This window comes from Lagenorhynchus albirostris, chromosome 2 (assembly GCF_949774975.1).
Source record: "Lagenorhynchus albirostris chromosome 2, mLagAlb1.1, whole genome shotgun sequence".
Taxonomy (NCBI): domain Eukaryota; kingdom Metazoa; phylum Chordata; class Mammalia; order Artiodactyla; family Delphinidae; genus Lagenorhynchus; species Lagenorhynchus albirostris.
Window position 1 is genome coordinate 164,446,367 of NC_083096.1, and position 19,237 is coordinate 164,465,603.

The 19,237-nt window shown below is 37.5% G+C and overlaps 1 protein-coding gene across 7 annotated transcripts in view; it reads left to right on the plus strand.

The window, feature by feature from the left end:
• The window catches only part of EYA3 (EYA transcriptional coactivator and phosphatase 3), a 104,530-nt gene that overhangs the window by 36,020 nt on the left and 49,273 nt on the right, over window positions 1–19,237 (plus strand). For 4 of the 7 annotated variants that reach the window (XM_060140887.1, XM_060140892.1, XM_060140893.1 and 1 more), the window contains 3 exons: window positions 1,447–1,547; window positions 11,815–11,858; window positions 14,859–14,938. In XM_060140887.1, coding sequence (XP_059996870.1) covers window positions 1,515–1,547; window positions 11,815–11,858; window positions 14,859–14,938 — 157 coding nt within the window. In that variant the 5' untranslated portion in view covers window positions 1,447–1,514. Of the gene's footprint in view, window positions 1–1,446; window positions 1,548–11,814; window positions 11,859–14,858; window positions 14,987–15,802; window positions 16,069–17,618; window positions 19,185–19,237 lie in introns of those variants that run through there. The other 3 variants (XM_060140891.1, XM_060140890.1, XM_060140889.1) reach the window with 3 other exon arrangements.

Genomic DNA, 19,237 nt, shown 5'->3' on the forward strand with positions numbered 1-19,237 from the left:
CAATTGTGAATCAGTTTCATGTCACATTGGTTGTGGGTCTTGTGAGTAGAGCAAAACAAATGCAGGGAAGATAGCTCCTGTGAGCTTTAGTTATTGCCTGCTGTAATTCTGCAGTACTAGTTATCTACGTCATGTAGTATGAAAACTTAGCTTTTGAGGCTCTGTGTATGAGTTACACGTGAGTGCATTGAGCATCAAGTTCTTCTGACCTTTAAATTTTTTTTTCTTTTGACATTCTAGATCGGGGCAGGGAGGAAAGCTGTGTCAGAGTTGGACAATTTTGTGTCTGATTGTGTCCCCTATATGTGTTTTCTCTCCTTTTCCCATTCTAGAGTGTGACTCTAAAATAAAGTGTGTTGTATTACACCAGAATAGAGCAGTATTAGTGGAGTGGTGGTAAATTGGTGTAAGTGAAGTTTTTCATTTCCGTTTTTATTCATTACTTCTGCAATAAGATTCTATACTTGCTTTAGCTTTGTCTTTTAAGTTGGTTACAGTGGTTGGTAAAATAAGTGAAAACAGGTGTGACCTTAATTAAAGGCATAAACAATCACATCTGTTTTGGAGAAGTGCTACTTTCATTTTTGTTAAATAGAAATGGAGTTTATAGTTTTTATAATTATTTAGTTTTCTAACATCTTTCTGTCTCACTCGGCAGCAGGGCACAATAAGGTGTTCTTACCAGTAAATGTGGGGCTTAGTGTCCTATTTCTCTTTCTTAGTTTGAAAACCAGGACAGGAAGAGCAGGGTCTGAGAAGGTAAAGATTTTGCTTAAATAATTGACTAGGCAATACATGTAGTGGAGCTATTTCAGGATAAATTGGGTCCTAGCTCTACATGATTATTTTCCTTAATTCTAAAATTCAGTGTTTCACTTTACTTATTTATCTGCATTATTAAGATAGATCCAGAAGAGTTGAGTTTTCCTTTAAGCTGATTACATATATACAGATAGTTGGTTGCGAAAATATTTATTTGATATTCCAGTTTGCCCTATTTAAAGTGATTGTGTGTTAACAGTTATGTAAATGTTCCCCATTAAAGCAGGTTAGATGTTATCATAACTTCTTGACTGGCTAAGCTAGTTTTTATCATTTTTTAATGTAACCCTAATTCTAAAAAAAGTTGTGTTTTAGTTAATTGCACATGGCTGCTATAAAGTGTTTAATGCGTTGGGCACTATAGTAACCATGTTTTTAAGTACAGCAGAAGTGGTTCCACGTGTTGGCTTTTGCAAGGAATTATAAAAGTCATTGTGTAAACCTATCCTGACTTGGTGCAGCATGTCCATTTTGAAAAGCCACGTGCAGATTTGAGATTTTGAGATTGGAGCTCACGTAGAAAGATTGAGGTAGCAAAATATTTTTAAAATTATTCTCTGATGGCCTCAATGATAATGCTTTAAGAGTACATAAAGTTTTGAATCCCCCCTCTTTTTTAAATAGACTGTGAAGACTGCTGAGAGACACTTGCAGTCCAGTCACATAAGTGTAATAAAGAAATATTGGTCCTCATGGAAGAAGAGCAAGATTTACCAGAGCAACCAGTAAGTATTTCCTTTAACAATTTAAAGTTGATTGTAGAAAAGCTAATCTTAAGAGATGTTAAATATTATTCAGTTGTACTACAGATTCTAAATCAGAAATAAAATTAAGGAAAGGACTCCTTAATACTTTCCTTCTAAGAAACGATGTTCTGTGTTCCTAAATTCATATTTTGCTAACTTAATGCCAAGGACTTGCTTAGAAAATTTAGCATTACAAAATAAATATTGTCTTTAGAAGTGTCATTTAAAAAAAGCAATGGCTACTCTTACAGTTTTTAGAAAATAAAAGAGGACATCTATTTACCAAACAGTATATACCATTTCTGCCAGAAAATCTAGTTTTATCATTACCTAAATTTCCCTGACTTAATTTTTTTTTAAGTAGTAGTAGTAGTTGAAGAAAGTATAATTTGACCACTAGCTAATTCTTAAAAATAGATAAGACCCTCGAGAATAGGTTGAATTCTTAATTTCTTTTAAATATTTAACATAAATAAATAAAATCATTTTAAATGTCCCCAAGTGATACAGATTTATTGCCTTGCCATGGCTTTTTTGTTTTTTCCTAAGTGCTTTTGACCCTTAGCATTTAAAAAAGGAAGGTAATAGTAATCATTCTATTAAGATACTTTTGTGTTAAAGAATCTTTTCCTTTTGGCTTGACCTTCTTTTTCTGAAATTAGATAAATACTGATTCAATTTGCTCTCCTGAATGAGCCTCTTGCATTTTATATTAAGAGAGAATATAGAGTGGTACATGTTTACCTCCCTATGAAAATCCAACCTAAAAAACTTTGAATTTTGAAAGCAGATAATAGGGTATGTTTTTCATGTTGTAGATGTATTCTTTACATCAGTGATACATTTTTAATATTTTACTTTATGTTGAGACATACTGGTGATTCTTTTGCTATTAGTCTTTTAGCCCCTCACTTAAGTATAAAACTAGGAAGACATAAGCAGTTGGTAAAAGGACCTTTTGAAACATTTAAAATGTCATCCCATATCCCTGGTGGAACATTAATAATCAGGGAAACGGTAGGGTTAAAAATCATCCTCAGCGGTGTATCTAAGATATACACTATAAGAACAAATAGCTGAATTAGAGACACTAAATGTACCAAAGAAGATTCTGTCATTGAGTTTTTAATATAGTAAGACAAAGGTCTAGTCATAGTTTCAAAAGACTTATGTAAGTGTTGACATACTGTTGAAATGAGTATTGTTGTTAGTCACTCCTTACCTATTTAAGGTAATGAGAATTGTGAAGCTGACCTGCTGGTGAGTCATTTTTTCCTCTCTGCTTCATTTGTTTGCTGTTCTGTTCAGTATCTATAATATGATGTGCAAAATCTGATTGTTACTTCAGAGAGAGTTAAGAAATTAAAGTGCTTTAAAAACAAATTTTCTGGGAACTCCCTGGTAGTCCAGTCACTAGGACTCTGTGCTTCCACTGCCAGGGACCTGGGTTCGATCCCTGGTTGGGAACTGAGATCCCACAAGCCAAGTGATGTGGCCAAAAAATTAAAAAAAGAAATTTTTTTTTAAATACTAAAAAAAAATTTTTTTTAAACCCACAAATTTTCTGCTGACTATAAATGGTGATTGTCATGAGGCATCTTTTTTTTTAATTGATTTGTACCTGGGTCTTAATTTATAAATTTGTAAAGGTGATTGAGTGACTACATGAAGAGGTCAGTGCCATTGAAAAAAAGAAGAAAAAAGAAAGTTTGGACTTCTTTGGTGGCACACTGGTTAAGAATCCGCCTGCCACTGCAGGGGACACTGGTTCGAGCCCTGGTCCGGGAAGCTCCCACGTGCCGCGGAGCAACTAAGCCTGTGTGCCACAACTACTGAGTCTGTGTGCTACGACTCCTGAAGCCTGGGAGCCTAGAGCCTGTGCTCTGCTACAAGAGAAGCCACCACAATGAGAAGCCCGCGCACCACAACGAAGAGTAGCCCCTGCTCGCCGCAACTAGAGAAAGCCCATGTGCAACAACGAAGATGTAACGCAGCCAAATAAATAAATAAATTTATTTTTTTTAAAAATTTCATGTTACATTTCTCTTAGAGATGAGAGATGTAGCAGACCACACAGGGTCACGGGGGTAAGCACCAGTGTCATTCAGGAGGCAGAGATGCATAGGGGAATTGTAAGAGAATGCATAGGCTACAGCCTTAATTGAGGTTTCCACAGGCAAGGTGAAGCAACGTAACATAGGGTAATTGTTTATTTAGGATTGGCTAGTTTGAATAATTCCAGAGGGTTTTGGGGTATAGAAGCTATCACTAGGTATCTGGCACTGGGTTGATTTCACAGCAGGGGAATATGGTTCAGAGTATGGTTCAGAATATAGGCTCTAGATTGCAGGGGAGATGTAAGCAACTTTGGCTCTTAGTTTGGCACTGTGATTAGTGGGTGCCGAACAGACAAATATAGAATCTAAGAAAATATAGAGCATTTATTAACTGTTAAAAATAATTAGAATAAGAAGAGTAAATGTCAGATGTTGAGGAGTAAAGCTAATTTTCACAGGCTGTAGTAGAAATCTAAAACTTGAGTGGAAATAATGGTCCTGTCCCAAGTTGCTGATGATAAAGCCATGATTTAAAAAAAAAATTATTTTATTGAGGTATAGTTTATGAGGTATATACAACGTTATGTTAATTTCTGGTATACAGCAAAGTGATTAGTTATACGTATATATAATAATTTGCATCTTCTGATCCCAGACTCCCAATCCATCCCTCCCCAACTCCCCTCCCCCTTGGCAGCCACAAGTCTGTTCCCTATGTCTGAGTCTGTTTCTGTTTCATAGATAAGTTCAGTTGCATCGTGTTTTAGATTCCACATATAAGTGATATCATATGGCATTTGTCTTTCTTTTCCAGCTTACTTCACTTAGTGTGGTATCTCTAGGTCCATCCATGTTGCTGCAAATGGCATTATTTCATTCTTTTTCATGGCTGAGTAGTATTCCATTATACACACACACGCGCGTGTGTGCGCGTGCGCGCACACACACACGCGCGCGCACACACACACACACACACCATACCTTCTTTATCCATTCATCTGTCGATGGACATTTAGGTTGTTTCCATATCTTGAATAAAGCCAAGATTTTTAACCCTGCTGTTTACTTGTGTATAAAGAGAGATGTTGCTGATGAGCATTACTATTGGAGTTATTTTAATCACATTGTCTCTTCCTTATTGAGTTATCCCTTTCTTGTTTCTGTACTACTTGCTAGCTCTATCTCAAGATTGTTCCAGTCATTGTTCACAATACAACATAAATCCTAGCCTCAGGTTCTCTTTCACTTTCCCCTATTGCCAGTCAGTCCTCAATCCTCTGCAGTCAGAAATGGTTCTATCTATGGTCATCACTTACCTTGAAATCACTCCATCTTTTTACCCTAGTCTTCATCTTTCTCAGCTACTCTGAAGCAGCTCATATTATTGTCCAAACTAGAACTCTTTTGTAGAGTGAAAGGAGGCACTAACCAAACTCGGTTTTAGGATAGGAGGTATAAATTAACACTGTTCCTGGCAAACTGGAAGCACTTAAAAAACTCCTTTATAGCTATCAGGGTGCTCTTTGAGCTCAAGTTTTAAAAGGACATATATACATAGGAAAAATTTTTAGAAGAATATACACAAAACTTAATACTGAAGTCATGGAGGTTTGGGGGCAGAATAAGGTCTTTTATATTTTATTTTATACATATCTGTATGGTTTGGGTTTCTAAAAATATGAGCATATGTGCCTTTTGTATTTAAATATTAAAAAGAAATTAGTAATACTGTAGACAAAAGAGGTGGTACATGATTACAACCACAGTGTACTCTAGGCTAAAACATGGAAAAGGAGTGAAGCTTGGGAAATATTGTTGATTGAGAGCAATGAAAAGGACCCTAAAATTTGTATTTTTGTCTTGGAGAATAAAAGGATGGAATAAGTGGCTAAGAGAGAATGACTGTACTCAACCCCTAATTTCTTTTTGTCTTATCGCTTTGGCTTCCCTGGTGGCACAGTGGTTGAGAGTCCGCCTGCCGATGCAGGGGACACGGGTTTGTGCCCCGGTCTGGGAGGATCCCACATGCTGCGGAGCGGCTGGGCCCGTGAGCCATGGCCGCTGAGCCTGCGCGTCCGGAGCCTGTGCTCCGCAACAGGAGAGGCCACAACAATGAGAGACTCGCGTACCGCAAAAAAAAAAAAAAAAAAAAAGGAGGGTAATTTTCAAACTATAAAGGATACCATATCAATTAAAAATGTTTTATTTCCACATTTATAAGCAGGTACCTAAGTTATTTCAAATGAGTTCTAATTCTCTAGACTCTCCCCAGTAAAAAGACTGGGTTTGGTGCTCCTTCTTTGTGTTCCATAGAACCTTGAACTTCTATCAGAATCATTATTTCACTGTTTTATTTATTACTTCTTAAAAATTTTATTTATTTTTGGCTGCGTTGGGTCTTCGTTGCTGCGTGTGGGCTTTCTCTAGTTGTGGCGAGCAGGGGCTACTCTTCCTTGCATGCGGTGGCTGCTCTTGTTGTGGAGCACAGGCTCTAGGCGCACGGGCTTCAGTAGTTATGGCACACGGGCTCAGCAGTTGTGGCTCACGGGCTTAGTTGCTCCGCGGCATGTGGGATCTTCCTGGACCAGGGCTCGAACCTGTGTCCCCTGCATTGGTAGGCGGATTCTTAACCCCTGTGCCACCAGGGAAGTCCCTGTTTCACTGTTTTAGAAATTATCTATTTCTTTTCAACCAGACTATAACTTCCTTGAGGTCAAGGACTGTATTTTGTTTATCATTGTATTCCCTTTCAGGAGGGCTTGGTAGAGAACAGTCAGTTGAATGAATGATAGCGTGAATATGAACTAGAATTCTCACTGTAGGCATTTAACATTGGAGAATGAATCTGCAGTGTATTTTTCTCTCACATTAGTCTCATGTGGATTGACAGCTTTCCTGGGCCAGTCTTCCATGAAGGCTTCTTTCATCTTGTGATGCTATTATCTTCAACTGTGGCCTCCATGGTTGCCAAAGAAACGGAAGAGAGGATTGGAGAATCACATGAGATGTTTTTAAGGGGTAGTTGTAGAAGTGGCTTATGTGGATGGCTCCAACCTGACAGCAAGGGGGTCTGGAAAATGCCATCAATCTGTGTCTTAGTCTATTCTGGCTACTGTAACAAAATGCTATAGAATTGGTGGCTCATAAACAATAGAAATTGATTTCTCACAGTTCTGGGGGCTGGGAAGTCCAAAATCAAGGCGCCAGCAGATTCGGTGTGTGGTAAGGGCCTGCTACCTGGTTCATAGACTGCCATCTTTTTGCTGTGACCTCACATGGTGGAAAGGGAAAAGGAGATCTCTTTCTTTTTTTAATTTATTTTTTAATTTTTTTGCTGCACGGCTTGCGGGATCTTAGTTCCTCTGACCAGGGATTGAACCTGGGCCCCCGGCAGTGAACCTCCTAACCACTGGACTGCCAGGGAATTCCCAGGAGGCCTCTAATCCCATTCATGAGGGCTCCACCCTCATGACCTAATCACCCCAAAAGCCCCACCTCCAAATTTCATCATATTGGGGATAAAATTTCAAAATATGAATTTTGGGGGAAGACACAGACGTTCAGTTTATAGCATCCTGTGTGCCCAGGAACAGGAAAAAGACCACTGAATATTTATAAGTGAATCTACAATAATCTTCTCTTTGGTTCACCTGTTTCATTTTTCACATCTAAAGAACAAGATGTAACTCCTTACCCCACACATTCCTCTTAAGAGAAACAGCCCCAGCTTCCATCAGTTGCTGCATCCAGATCAAATCCAGAATCTGATGCCCACTAGTTTCTACTAGGTCCAGATGTGACTTCTTTTGGACGGGTACCTGTGAACTTAAAAGACATGTTTTTTGCCTCCCATCGCAAGTCACACCCCACATGCAATGGTGGGGCAGGCAGTTGTCTCTGCCACGGGTATTTACCTTTCTAGTTTCTAGTGATTTAGAATGCTTACTCTCACTCTCCACATACTCATTTCCTTATGTCAAGTTCTGGAAGTAAAATTAATAATTAGATGACTGTGGGCTTCCCTGGTGGCGCAGTGGTTGAGAGTCCCCCTGCCGATGCAGGGGACACGGGTTCGTGCCCCGGTCTGGGAAGATCCCACATGCCGCGGAGCGGCTGGACCCGTGAGCCATGGACACTGAGCCTGCGCGTCCGGAGCCTGTGCTCCGCAACGGAAGAGGCCACAACAGTGAGAGGCCCGTGTACTGCAAAAAAAAAAAAAAAAAAAGACTTGGTAAGCACAAAGAAAATAGCATTAAATATTTTTTGTGTATAATTTCATCCAGGTTATGATCAAGCCCTTTCCCCTTCTAGAATATAGAGTATGACTTTCTAGTAAAGAGAATGATATGCTTTGTTTGACAGTGGTGGATAAATTCTGACAAAAACATCTTCCTTTTTATAGGCTTCATGCAGACTTCTGTTGGATTTATTATTCCCAAGATTATAGTTTACCAAGCCCTAGTATGATTTAGCCTCTTGTTAAAACTTAGGAGGCACTATAGTTATATACTTGAAAGTCATATAAGAATAGTTCTGGAATGACATTTGAGATGCATAATATAATTTTCTTATCTAGAAGGTGGTATTTCTTAATCTTGTCTTTGAAATTTTGGAAATTCAGCTTTGTTTTTGCTGCTTTTGGTGGTAACATTAAAATTTAACAATGTGTTTGTCTTTCATAAACACCTCTCTCTCATTCGCTCTCCCTTGCCACCCGCCCCACTACCACCACCAATTTCATCTTCACAGCAGGCCTGTGAAATAGTCATAGTTTTCTTTTACAGTTGAGAAAACAGATGTAGAGAAGTAGACATACAGTGAATTAACTCTCAGAACTGAGCCTTGAGCCTGGATATTCTGAATTTGTGTATTGGGTTATATGTATTCCTTTGCTCTGTTATATTTAAAGACTGATTTTTTTTTTTTTTTTAAAGCAGAGGCACAAGTAGAGCTCTGATTCATGAATTTGCCAGTGGTTCTTCCTTTTTGTGTAACCTTTAGTCATAACATGCCCGTAAGATTGTCATTTTTTTAAATGACAACTTTATTGAGATACAATTCACATCCATTTTAAAGTATACAATTTGATGGGTTTTAGTATATTCACAGAGTTTTGCAACTATCACCAGAGTCAATTTTAGAACATTTTCATCACTCCAAAAAGAAATTCTGTACCCATTAGCAGTCACCCTTCAATTCCCTCCCTCCCGCAGTCCTAGGCAACTACTAATCTACTTTCCTATTGACCTATTTGTGGATATTGCATGTAAATGGATTCATAAAATATGTGGTCCTTTGTGACTGGCTTCTTTCATTTAGGATAATCTTTTCAAGATTCATCTGTGTTAGCATGTATAAGTACTTCATTCCCTTTTACTGCTGAATGTTTCATTGTATGGATTTATTTTATCATTCATCATTTTATTTATCATTATTATATTTATCTGTTCATCTGTTCATGGACACTGGGGTTGTTTCCACTTTTTGGCTATTTTGAATAATGCTGTTAGGAACATTCATGTCCAAGTTTTCATTGGACATAAGTTTTCATTTCTCTTGGTTATATAGTCAGGAATGGAATTTCTGGATTATATGTAATAGTAACTCTATGTTTAACCTTTTGAGGAACTGCTAGACTGTTTTCCAAACTAGCTGTACTATTTTACATTCTGTCAGTTTCTGGATTGTATTGTTTGAACCCATCCTTTTTGTAATCCAGTGAAACCTGTCTGTATCCTTTTAGTTTACCTGCCTCTAATGCCAAGGTTTCCTATCCCTGACTTACAGGAGGACATAATTGCCCAAATCAAGGCTAACAATGGGCTATGAAAGGTACAAAATTAGTTGATAACACATTTTCCTCCCCCAGACGTTTTTGTTAGGTAGATATGTCTTTAAGTACATTTTCTCCATTTCTATTTATGAGTACATACTCTTTGTACCGAGTTGGCACTGTAGTAAATAGAAAGTAAAAAAGTGTAGTTCTTACTTGAAAGGCCATTATGGTATATTTTAAAATTTTGCTCCAGGGCTTTTTTTTTTAGTTCTCTAGCTAAGTTTGTTACTCTGTGGCGCTAATAAAATGAAGACTGATAAATTAGATTCCTCAGTGCTCTAGTTTTCTTTATATGGATTACTGTTAGGAGACCATAGACGTTTTAAAATTATTTCTTTGATCGCAAAGAGGGTCTTTGGGTGAGCTAAGCATAGATTCATCACCACTATTAGAAAATTACAGTATTATCTGACCTTATGTAAATACTGTCATCTTCAGGTGGGAGGGACAGCACATTTATATTATAGCAAGAGCCTGTATTTTGTCATTTGTGAAATGACATAAATAGATAAACTAGAAAGTTTAAGTAGATAAACTAGAAAGTTGAATTTTTCTTATCTTTAGCCTTGCAGTTTCCAGTCAAAACGTGTTTTCCAGCGTTACTCCATCAGCGCATTTTTCTCCTATGCCTTTCAGTGAGGTTATGTCATACATTTGTAATACAATTAAATTCTCTTGTCACAGTATGTATACCATTCTGGAATTCCTTGACCTCCTGGTTGGTTTTGGTATCTTTTATCATACAAAAGTTTTGAATTTTTGTAAAATCAGTCTGTTTTCTCCTTTATGGCTTTTGAATTTAATATCATGCTTAGTAAGGGTTTATCTACCTCAAACTTCTTTGTTTTTTTCTTCATATGCTTCTATAATTTTGTTTCTAAATTTAGAGGGTTTTTTAAAAATTTATTTTTAGCTGTGTTGGGTCTTCATTGGTGTGCTCAGCCTTTTTCTAGTTGCAGAGAGCGGGGGCTACTCTTTGTTGTGACGCACAGGCTTCTTGTTGCGGCGGCTTCTCTTGTTGTGGAGCATGGGCTCTAGGCACGTGGGCTTCAGTAGTTGTGGCGCACAGACGTCAGTAGTTGTGGCGCACAGACGTCAGTAGTTGTGGCTCGTGGGCTCAGTAGTTGTGGCTCTCAGGCTTAGTTGCTCTGCAGCATATGGGATCTTCCCGGACCAGAGCTCGCACCCATGTCCCCTGCATTGGCAGGCGGATTCTTAACCACTGCGCCACCAGGGAAGTCCTGGCAGGTGGGTTCTTAACCACTGCACCACCAGGGAAGTCCCTAGAGGGTTCTTTTTTAATGCCCCTTTTTTCTTTATCTTTATTGGTACCTTTGAAAATTTAGGCAGCATTATATAATGAATTGATATGCCATAAGCAAATAACCAAGAGTATTTGGTTTTATTTATTTTGTCATGTTTTCTCATGAGGAGTGGCTGTCCATGAGAAATTGTATGGGCCTTGTATTTAACTTGTATTTATTATTTACCTTGTCTGAATTGTTAAATTTAATCATATTAAATAGCTATATTCCCACCGGATATGTTTATTTAAAATTGTTTAGCAAAGTTGCTGCCTCTGTGAGTTCTTACTCTTTGTAGTGGTTGGCAGTACTCTTTGTCAGCTTGAAATACTTTAAGTGTTCATAATTTGTATGGCTAAGCACACTAAGCATACTTCTACTATAACTAGTAATTCTAATCAGAAAACTCTAAAATCAGATTCTTTGTCATATAAAAAAACAGGAGAAACTTAGTAGTATTAACCATTGATCTTTCATTTATGGATTCTTAAACTGTTTCAATGAAAATGCTTTTACCTTAGAAGGAATTAGAGAAGGTGAAAATATGGGGAAAAAACAGTATAGTGTGAAGAATATTTTTTAGATTACTGGTAACCTGATTAGAATTTATTTTTATTTTTGGCATGTAAGTAATTTGAATATAAAGATATTTCTGTTAAATAAATGATTAGATGATAGTGAGATTGCCATACTTACTGTTTGAGAATAAAACCGTGTGTCTGGTAGAATTTTAAACTAACCAGTTTGTATCCGAGTTTGGATACCTTATCCTGGTAAACATTCTGTGTTGAGTAAAAATCCTGGTAAACCTTTTATTTACCTTGAATCTGAAAAACACTTTTTTCATTTAAAAAAAGAGAGAGCCTCATGTGAAAAAAAGTACATCTCCAACTCTAAAATATAATAGGGATTAATAAAATAAATCTAAGGGAAACAAAAGGAAACAGTTACCCTGTAATTTATTAGTTAATATTAGGCTGCCACTTGAGTAGCTAGATGATTTTAAAAACAGATCAAGACATTGATGCTTTTGTATAATTGTTTTACAGGTGAAAAAAGCCAAGATGCAGGAATCAGGAGAGCAAACTTTAAGGTATACAGAGTTGAATTTCTTTCTAATGACCTGCTTATAATTGTTTTTACATGTTGATTAGTATATGGGCATGATTTGTGTTGACTACCCTCTTTTTGGTTTTTAGCATCAGTCTTTACGTTTTGAAATTATTTGGTTTAAGGTGAAGATTTTCCTCTCAAAGTTTGTACTTGAAACACATAGGTGCTGATTTTTTTCATTTATTCATTATTTATTCAACAATATATACCAATCTCATGGTATCTCTCAGATCCTGTGATATGTAGAAGAGACACAATGGTGAATATTCTTCAGTCAGATGTACTGTATACTTAATAGGGAAGACAGAAATAAGGAAGATCCAAGGGGTTAATCATTAATTACCAAATGGATATGGGACACCTTAGTCATTAGCTTGGCTCCCCTTGTAGAAAAGAGGCAGCTTCTTTGCATGTCATGCTCTGGTTTCCACACCACCATGATTTTCAGTTGTCCACAGTTCTTACCTTCTGTTGTTTGTCTACCAACCATATGAACCGGTAACTGCATCACCTCTAACATCTAAATTTTAAGAATCCTACTCGTATACCACCACACACACTATCATTCCAGCTTATTTATTCTATTGTCACACTAGCCCTGTGTCTTATACACTTCCAATTAAATGATCTGTCATATTTTCACTATCAAGCATTGACCCTTTCCCCAAAAAAGATGTCAGTAACTCCATTTTCCCCTTTTCCCAGCTCCTGGCAACCATCATTCTGCTTTTTGTCTCTGTGATTTTGAGCACTCTAAGTACCTCTTATTAGTGCAATCATAAATTATTTGTGTTTCTGTGACTTGCTTATTTCATTTAGCATAATGTCTTCATGGTTTATCCATGTTGTAGCATGTGTGAGAATTTCCTTCCTTTTTAAGGCTGAATAATACTTCACTGTATGTCTATTCCACACTTTGTTTATCCACTCTTTAGTTGGTTGTGTTAATTATTGACAAGAGTTCTATTGAATGAGAATGAAATATTTGTGGCACTTACTTTTGGAGTTTGGGCGTTTTTGCTCTTTTTTGGAGGAGGGAAATTTTATTTTGGAGCATTTATTTTAATATACACACATTGTTAAGTAAAATTTATGTTTATATAACTGAAAATAATTATATTTTGAGACAGTAATAATTTTTCTAGATACAATAACTTTAAATATTTAACAAAGTGCTGGAGTTAATTCACTGTCTTGGTGCTGTTGTTTCTATTTAATCTCTAGATACTCAGTTGAATAGGTAGGGGATTTTGCTATAAGATTACAGGACCATAGGATTTTAGGCACTGGTCCATCGTATGCCAGACCATACAAATATACCTTCTAAGATACAGGATCTAGAAATAGTCTTTCAACAGTGGGTATAACAGTGAACCCCAGACTTATTCAGGTACACATAGAAGACCAGTCATTGTAGTCAGAAATGTGAATGAAGTTCTTGTCTGGGTTTATACCTTTCTCCTTGGAATCTTATTTAATTAGGCATAAGATGGGGCTCAGAAGTCTGTATTTTTACCACTCAGGTAATTATAAGAAATAAGCCATTTTGGGAAACAATGATGTAACTATTCAGTATGACCCTTACCCTCAATTCCCATAGTAATATCTTGGTTGGTATATTAAGCGCTATTCCAGAAGTACAGACAGTTGAGTAAATATATTAAAATAAACTTCATCTGTAGATTTACCTTTAAAAATTAATTACATCTTAGGGAAAATTGTTTGAACACTGAAAATATACCCGGAAAAAAAAAACTTTATTATGCTTGAATATTAGAGGTCCATTCAGAAAAGATAATGAGAGCTTTAAGAATTTTGGTGTTGTGTATTTTTTTTTATAAATAACATTTCTTTTTAAAATTTTTTTCTTTTTAAAACTACTCTTTCCAGATATGTGTAGTGTCTGGGACAGTGTCCTCCACGTCTCCCTAGAGTGTAGAACAGCAAAGCAGATTTCTTGCTAGGGAACATGAATGTGGGAAGAATACCTGGGCTGGGGAGAAGTTGTAATAATACTAGCTACAGTTATATTGTACTTTGTTCTAGTCTCTGTTCTAAGTACTTTTCATGTATTAACTCATTAATTTCTATAACAGCCCTAAAAGGTAGCTTCTATAATTATCCCTCATTGACAGTTGAAAAACTGGAGCACAAACAAGTTCAGTGACTTGCTTAAAGTCATAAAGCTAGTTTTGGCAAAGTGGAATATGAACTCAAGCAATCTGGTTCTAGAATCCACACTCTTTAAGCACTGTGCTATACTGGTAGTTGAGGGAATATGTGGAGAGTGGAAAGTAAGGTAGAAGGAAGAGAGAGGACATTGTGAGGGATGAAAGTATAATCTCCAATTCAGAATTTCAGTGAGGATCTTCCCAACATTAAAGTGGCTAACATAATGACTTGTCCTCCCAGTTTACATGACTTATCTTTTACAATTTCTCTTATAAGTTTTTTTAAAAAGATGTTGCTAAGTTTTGGGAATGATAAAAATAAAAATTTGTTTATTTTTAATTGGAAAGGAAATACAGAGGAATGTACCATTTTAAGGTTCAGAACCCCTTCTTGGAAGCAAGTGTGTATGATTTGAAAAAACTTGTCAAGTGATTATGAGGACCATTGTCTGAAATCAAGCATCTTCCTACTTCCCTTTGGTACTTTGGAAATAAAGTGACAGCAGTTTTTGGTGTTGTGGAATTTTTCTTTTACCATGTGGTCTTCAGAGAAAATCCGACTTGCCTGTGGCTTAGGTGGAATTTCCGAGCGATACAAAGATTGAAGTGATGACGAAGAACAGTAGAATGCTGAAGGTACTAGCCCTGGCCCTAGCTCTTTAGGTAGCCGCTAAAATCCAAGAATAAGTATTTCATAAAGTAGACTTACCTTGCCTCTTAACTTACCTAGGAAGAAAGGGTTTGATTTAATCACTTTTAGCAATGCAGCAGGTCAGTCAGGGGCTAATGTATCATTTTGGTTTTCCCAGTCAAGTAAGCAACTCCGAAGTCAATGATCAGAAACCTGAAACTTCAAGCCTTGCTTCAAACCTTACCATGTCGGAGGAAAGTAAGTACCATATTCTGTGCAGCATGGAAGAGGTGTTCCTGTGACCAGGTGATGCTATTCTTTTATAATTGGTTTTCACTGATTGCCTTGTTTGTCTCAGAATATCCAGAATCCTTTCATTGCCTTGTTTGTGTGTTCATCCTTGTGCTCTCCTATAAGCCTTATTGACATACCAGCTAAGGAACAAAATCACATGGAATTCACTCCCCAGGGATTGGTGATTGTGTTTTTGTTTTGAGGTTGGATGTTCTAAAGGTAATAAATAGTGCCTTACTCAAAATCAGAAAAGTTTGTGGGCCAACCTCTGACTGTTCCTCCAGAGGGCTTGATATTTTTCTACTTTCCTAATAACCAAATAATTCTACCTATCCATCTAGGCCAAAAAAAAGAAAAGTAATCCCCCGAGAGCCCAGGATTGATACTGGGCCCTGAGGGAGATCCATCTCCGGTATCCACTTACCAACCCTTATTCTCTTGTAGAACAGTTATATTCATGCATTAGACAAAAATTTGTAGAATGTTCTTTTTTTTTTTTTCCTGTGGAGGCATGAGCTTTCTCTGACATATCATGGTGGTATGCTCCATAGGGCAAATAGTCCTCCTTGAAATTAAAGTAAGTAAGATCTTACGGAAAAAACCTGAACGAACATTTTGGCCAACCCAATAGCTGTGCCCTTCCATATTTTCCCACACACTTTGAAAGGATAAATTTGTGTAAGACGCTTTTTGAAAAGACATTTATTTGGGGGATATATCTTAAGATGATTATGCTTAACCTTATATAATCCCCATGTGTTAAAAAATGGTGTGCCTATTTAAAAAAAAAATGGTATGTCTTGAGTTGTATATATTATTTCCTCAAAGATGCTGTTCCAGTGGTTCTCAAACTTTCAACATACCTAAGAGTCATCTGGAGAGCTTGTTTGTAATGTAGAATTCTAGCCTCATCTTCAGTGATTATCATTCAGTAGACCTGATGTGGATGGGAATCTGCATTTCCAAGAAGATAGCTAATTCTGATACATATGGGAAACTGCTCTAATCAATGAAAAGTGTCTACTCTAATTTTTTTAATATCTCACTCATCCCCAAGAAAAAGGCCTGTTCCTTATATGCTTCAGGGCCCAGAGGTAAGTTGTCTTCTTGCTTCTTGAAAAGCATTTCTCTTTTTTTCTCAAAAACTCTAGTTCCTTTGAAGTCTATATTTATGCCCCTCCCCCACATTTCTTTTTACCTCAGACTGAACTTCTAGTCATTTTGCTCTTTAAAGACTAGATCTTCTTTTTCTTCTCCATCCAGACTCTTATTATTCTTGGTAGTTTCAACATTCATGTAGATGACCTATCCAATACCCATAATGTCCTTCTTGTTTTCCTGTCCCTTTTTACTCAGCATAGATTCTATGGTTCTTTATTATAATTACTCCCTTACAAATATCTTCAATAATTTGGCCTCTTGTACTCTTCTTGCTAAGCCCCAGCCATAATTTAATCCAACTCTCCACCTTCTCTATAAGTGCATTCAAATAGCTGAACATTATTGGATGAATTATACACCTAGCTGACTATTATTCACAGGGCCTCAAGTGGGCACCCTACTACATTTCACTCATGAGTTTTACCTTTTAATATTTCACACCACTTCTTTCCTCTCGAAGCACCCATACTCATTCACCTTTCTTCATGCTTACCTGATGACTCCTCCTCAAATAGAAGCTCTCTGTGACAGGAAGCTCCCTTATTATCCTACCACCACCGGATGTTCAAAGCTACTTGTGTTTGTACCCATGTTATCTTCCTTCATTCTTGTCAGAATTGGAATAGTATTCTTGCTCCTGTCAAAGGTAAAACCTTTTATTTGTGCTTCATACCTGTCTGTTCTCACCTCCCCCAAGGACTTTGGTACTTTGGTACTTTGGTTATCCTAATACCATTCCTGCATCGTCATGTTCTTCTCTTCTTAATCCATCCTGTCAGTAAAGAGACATGATTCAGTATCTACCATCTTAAAACACAAAACCGTCCTTTGGGTCCACATCCCCCGCTAGATATAGACCTTCTCTTTGTTCCATGACCCATTGGAACCTCTGGAAAGAGTTGCCCTCACTTGCTTTCTCACCTCCCATTCGCCCTTCACCCCTCTCAAATTTAGCTTCTGTCACCACTCTTCCAATGAAATTGCTTTTGTCAAGGTCATTAGTTACTTTCAGTAACTGAAAGTGCTAGTTCTAGTGGACATTTCTCTCCTTGTATCCTGCCTCCCACTATTGTTTCTCCCACCTTTCTCCTTTGCTGGCCTTTCTTCTACTATCTGAACTCTGAATGTTGGTGGGCCTCAGGGTTTGGTTCTAGTCTACCATCTTTGCTCTTTCTGCATCCTCTCATCCATTACTACATTACTTTAAATGTTTTATACATTGTTAACGAATTCCAAATTTGTATTTCTAGTCTGACTTCTCCCCTAATTTCATTTGTGAATCCAGCTGCCTACTTGACATCTCCACTTAGATATTTAAAAGGAAAGTCATACTTAAAATGTGTGAAAGCTTTTTATTCCCTTAGCCCTCACCAAATCTGTTCTCTTCCCGAACTTCCCCATATTTGGAAGTGGTTTCACTATCCTTCTAATTACTCAAGCTGAAAACCTAGAAATTATCCTGTATTCCCGTTTTCCTCATTCCTTACATACAAATTCATCAGGATGTCGTGTTAGTTTTACCTTCAGGATATATTTCAAGGTTTTGCTTCATCTCCACTGCTTTTTTTTTTTTTTTAACCAGTACAAAGTTAAACACATCCAGATTTATTTACACAAAGCTAAAGAAATTTGGGTTCTATTTCCATTTTGTGTAATTTTATTCTGGGATCTGGCTTTGTTGTGTAGCTGACATAGGTCATTGAAACTTGATTATCCCACCTCACATGCAATTTTTTGTCACAAGGGAACAGAAGACTTGGGTATTTAGCGCACATACAATAATGATCTTAATACTTTTGCAATTTAGTAGGAAGGCAGCTGTCCCACAGCTTGGCAAGGGGACAGAGAAGTTACAGATTTTAAGCAGATTATGCCTTGACTCTTTTTTTAAAAAATTATTTTCTTTATTTATTTTGGCTGCAGTAGGTCTTAGTTACGGTACATGGGATCTTCCTTGAGGTATGCAGGATCTTTCATTGCGGCACACGGGCTCTTCGTTGCGGTGCGTGGGCTTCTCTCTAGTTGTGGCGCGCGAGCTTTTCTTTCTCGTGGTGCGTGGGCTCTGTAGTTTGCGGCATGCGGGCTCTCTTGTTGAGGTGCACAAGCTCAGTCGTTGTGGCGCGCGGACTTAGTTGCCCCTGGCATGGGGATCTTAGTTCCCCGACTAGTGATAGAACCCTCGTCCCCTGCATTGGAAGGCGGATTCTTCACCACTGGACCACCAGGGAAGTCCCTTGCCCTGACTCTTGATAAGTTCCCAAGTACTGCAAAGATCAAGTCTCATTCATTCTCTAGAGAAGTAAAAATTGGCCTGTATCTCCCAGGATGTTTTGTGGACCTCTTCTAGAATTAAATTAAATCAGAGGAGGAGAAGGATTTGGGTTTTTGAATGTACTTGTCAGCAGAGAAGGAACTATTATGTAGAATTTCAAATGAACTTCCATTCTATGCGATGAATGCTAAGAACTTTAGATCTAATTGAGATCCCCTTCATTTTTGTCAAAGTGATTATGGATTAACATAATCTGCAAATTGCCATTAAGTATTTTCAAAGACTTTGAACAATGGCAGTGGACAAGATTCATGATAAACTCACAGATGATGATTTATCGTACTGTTGGGCATGAATTATCCCTGCATCTGATCTTGATCAGGGTTCCCTTTTTGGGTCAGACACTCAGGAAACCCAGCTGGACATAAAGTTAGTTGGTTCACCCTTAGTCCCTAATCACAATAGAGCAACCTCCTTTATAGTTGTTGAAGGAAGTTCTTGAACAGTTGAGTTCTGGAGTCTGAGAACAGGAGTCTGGTACAAGCTCTGTGTGATGTTACTCTGTCTACAATATGGACTGAAATAGTGCTAATGAATAGGATTCTGCTATCTGTCAAACTTGAGTTGAATATTTACAGTATTTATCCCAGATGAAATCATTAGGGTCAAGCCTCATGACGGTATCTATTCTGGATGAAGTCATGGAGGTGAAGAGGACACTAGCTGTGAAAGTCTCTTTACTTGATGGTTTATCAGAGTATTACATCAGTTCCTCAGGTGTGTGTCTGCTTTGCCAAACGTAAAGCCTTTACTACAAAGCTGAAAAAATA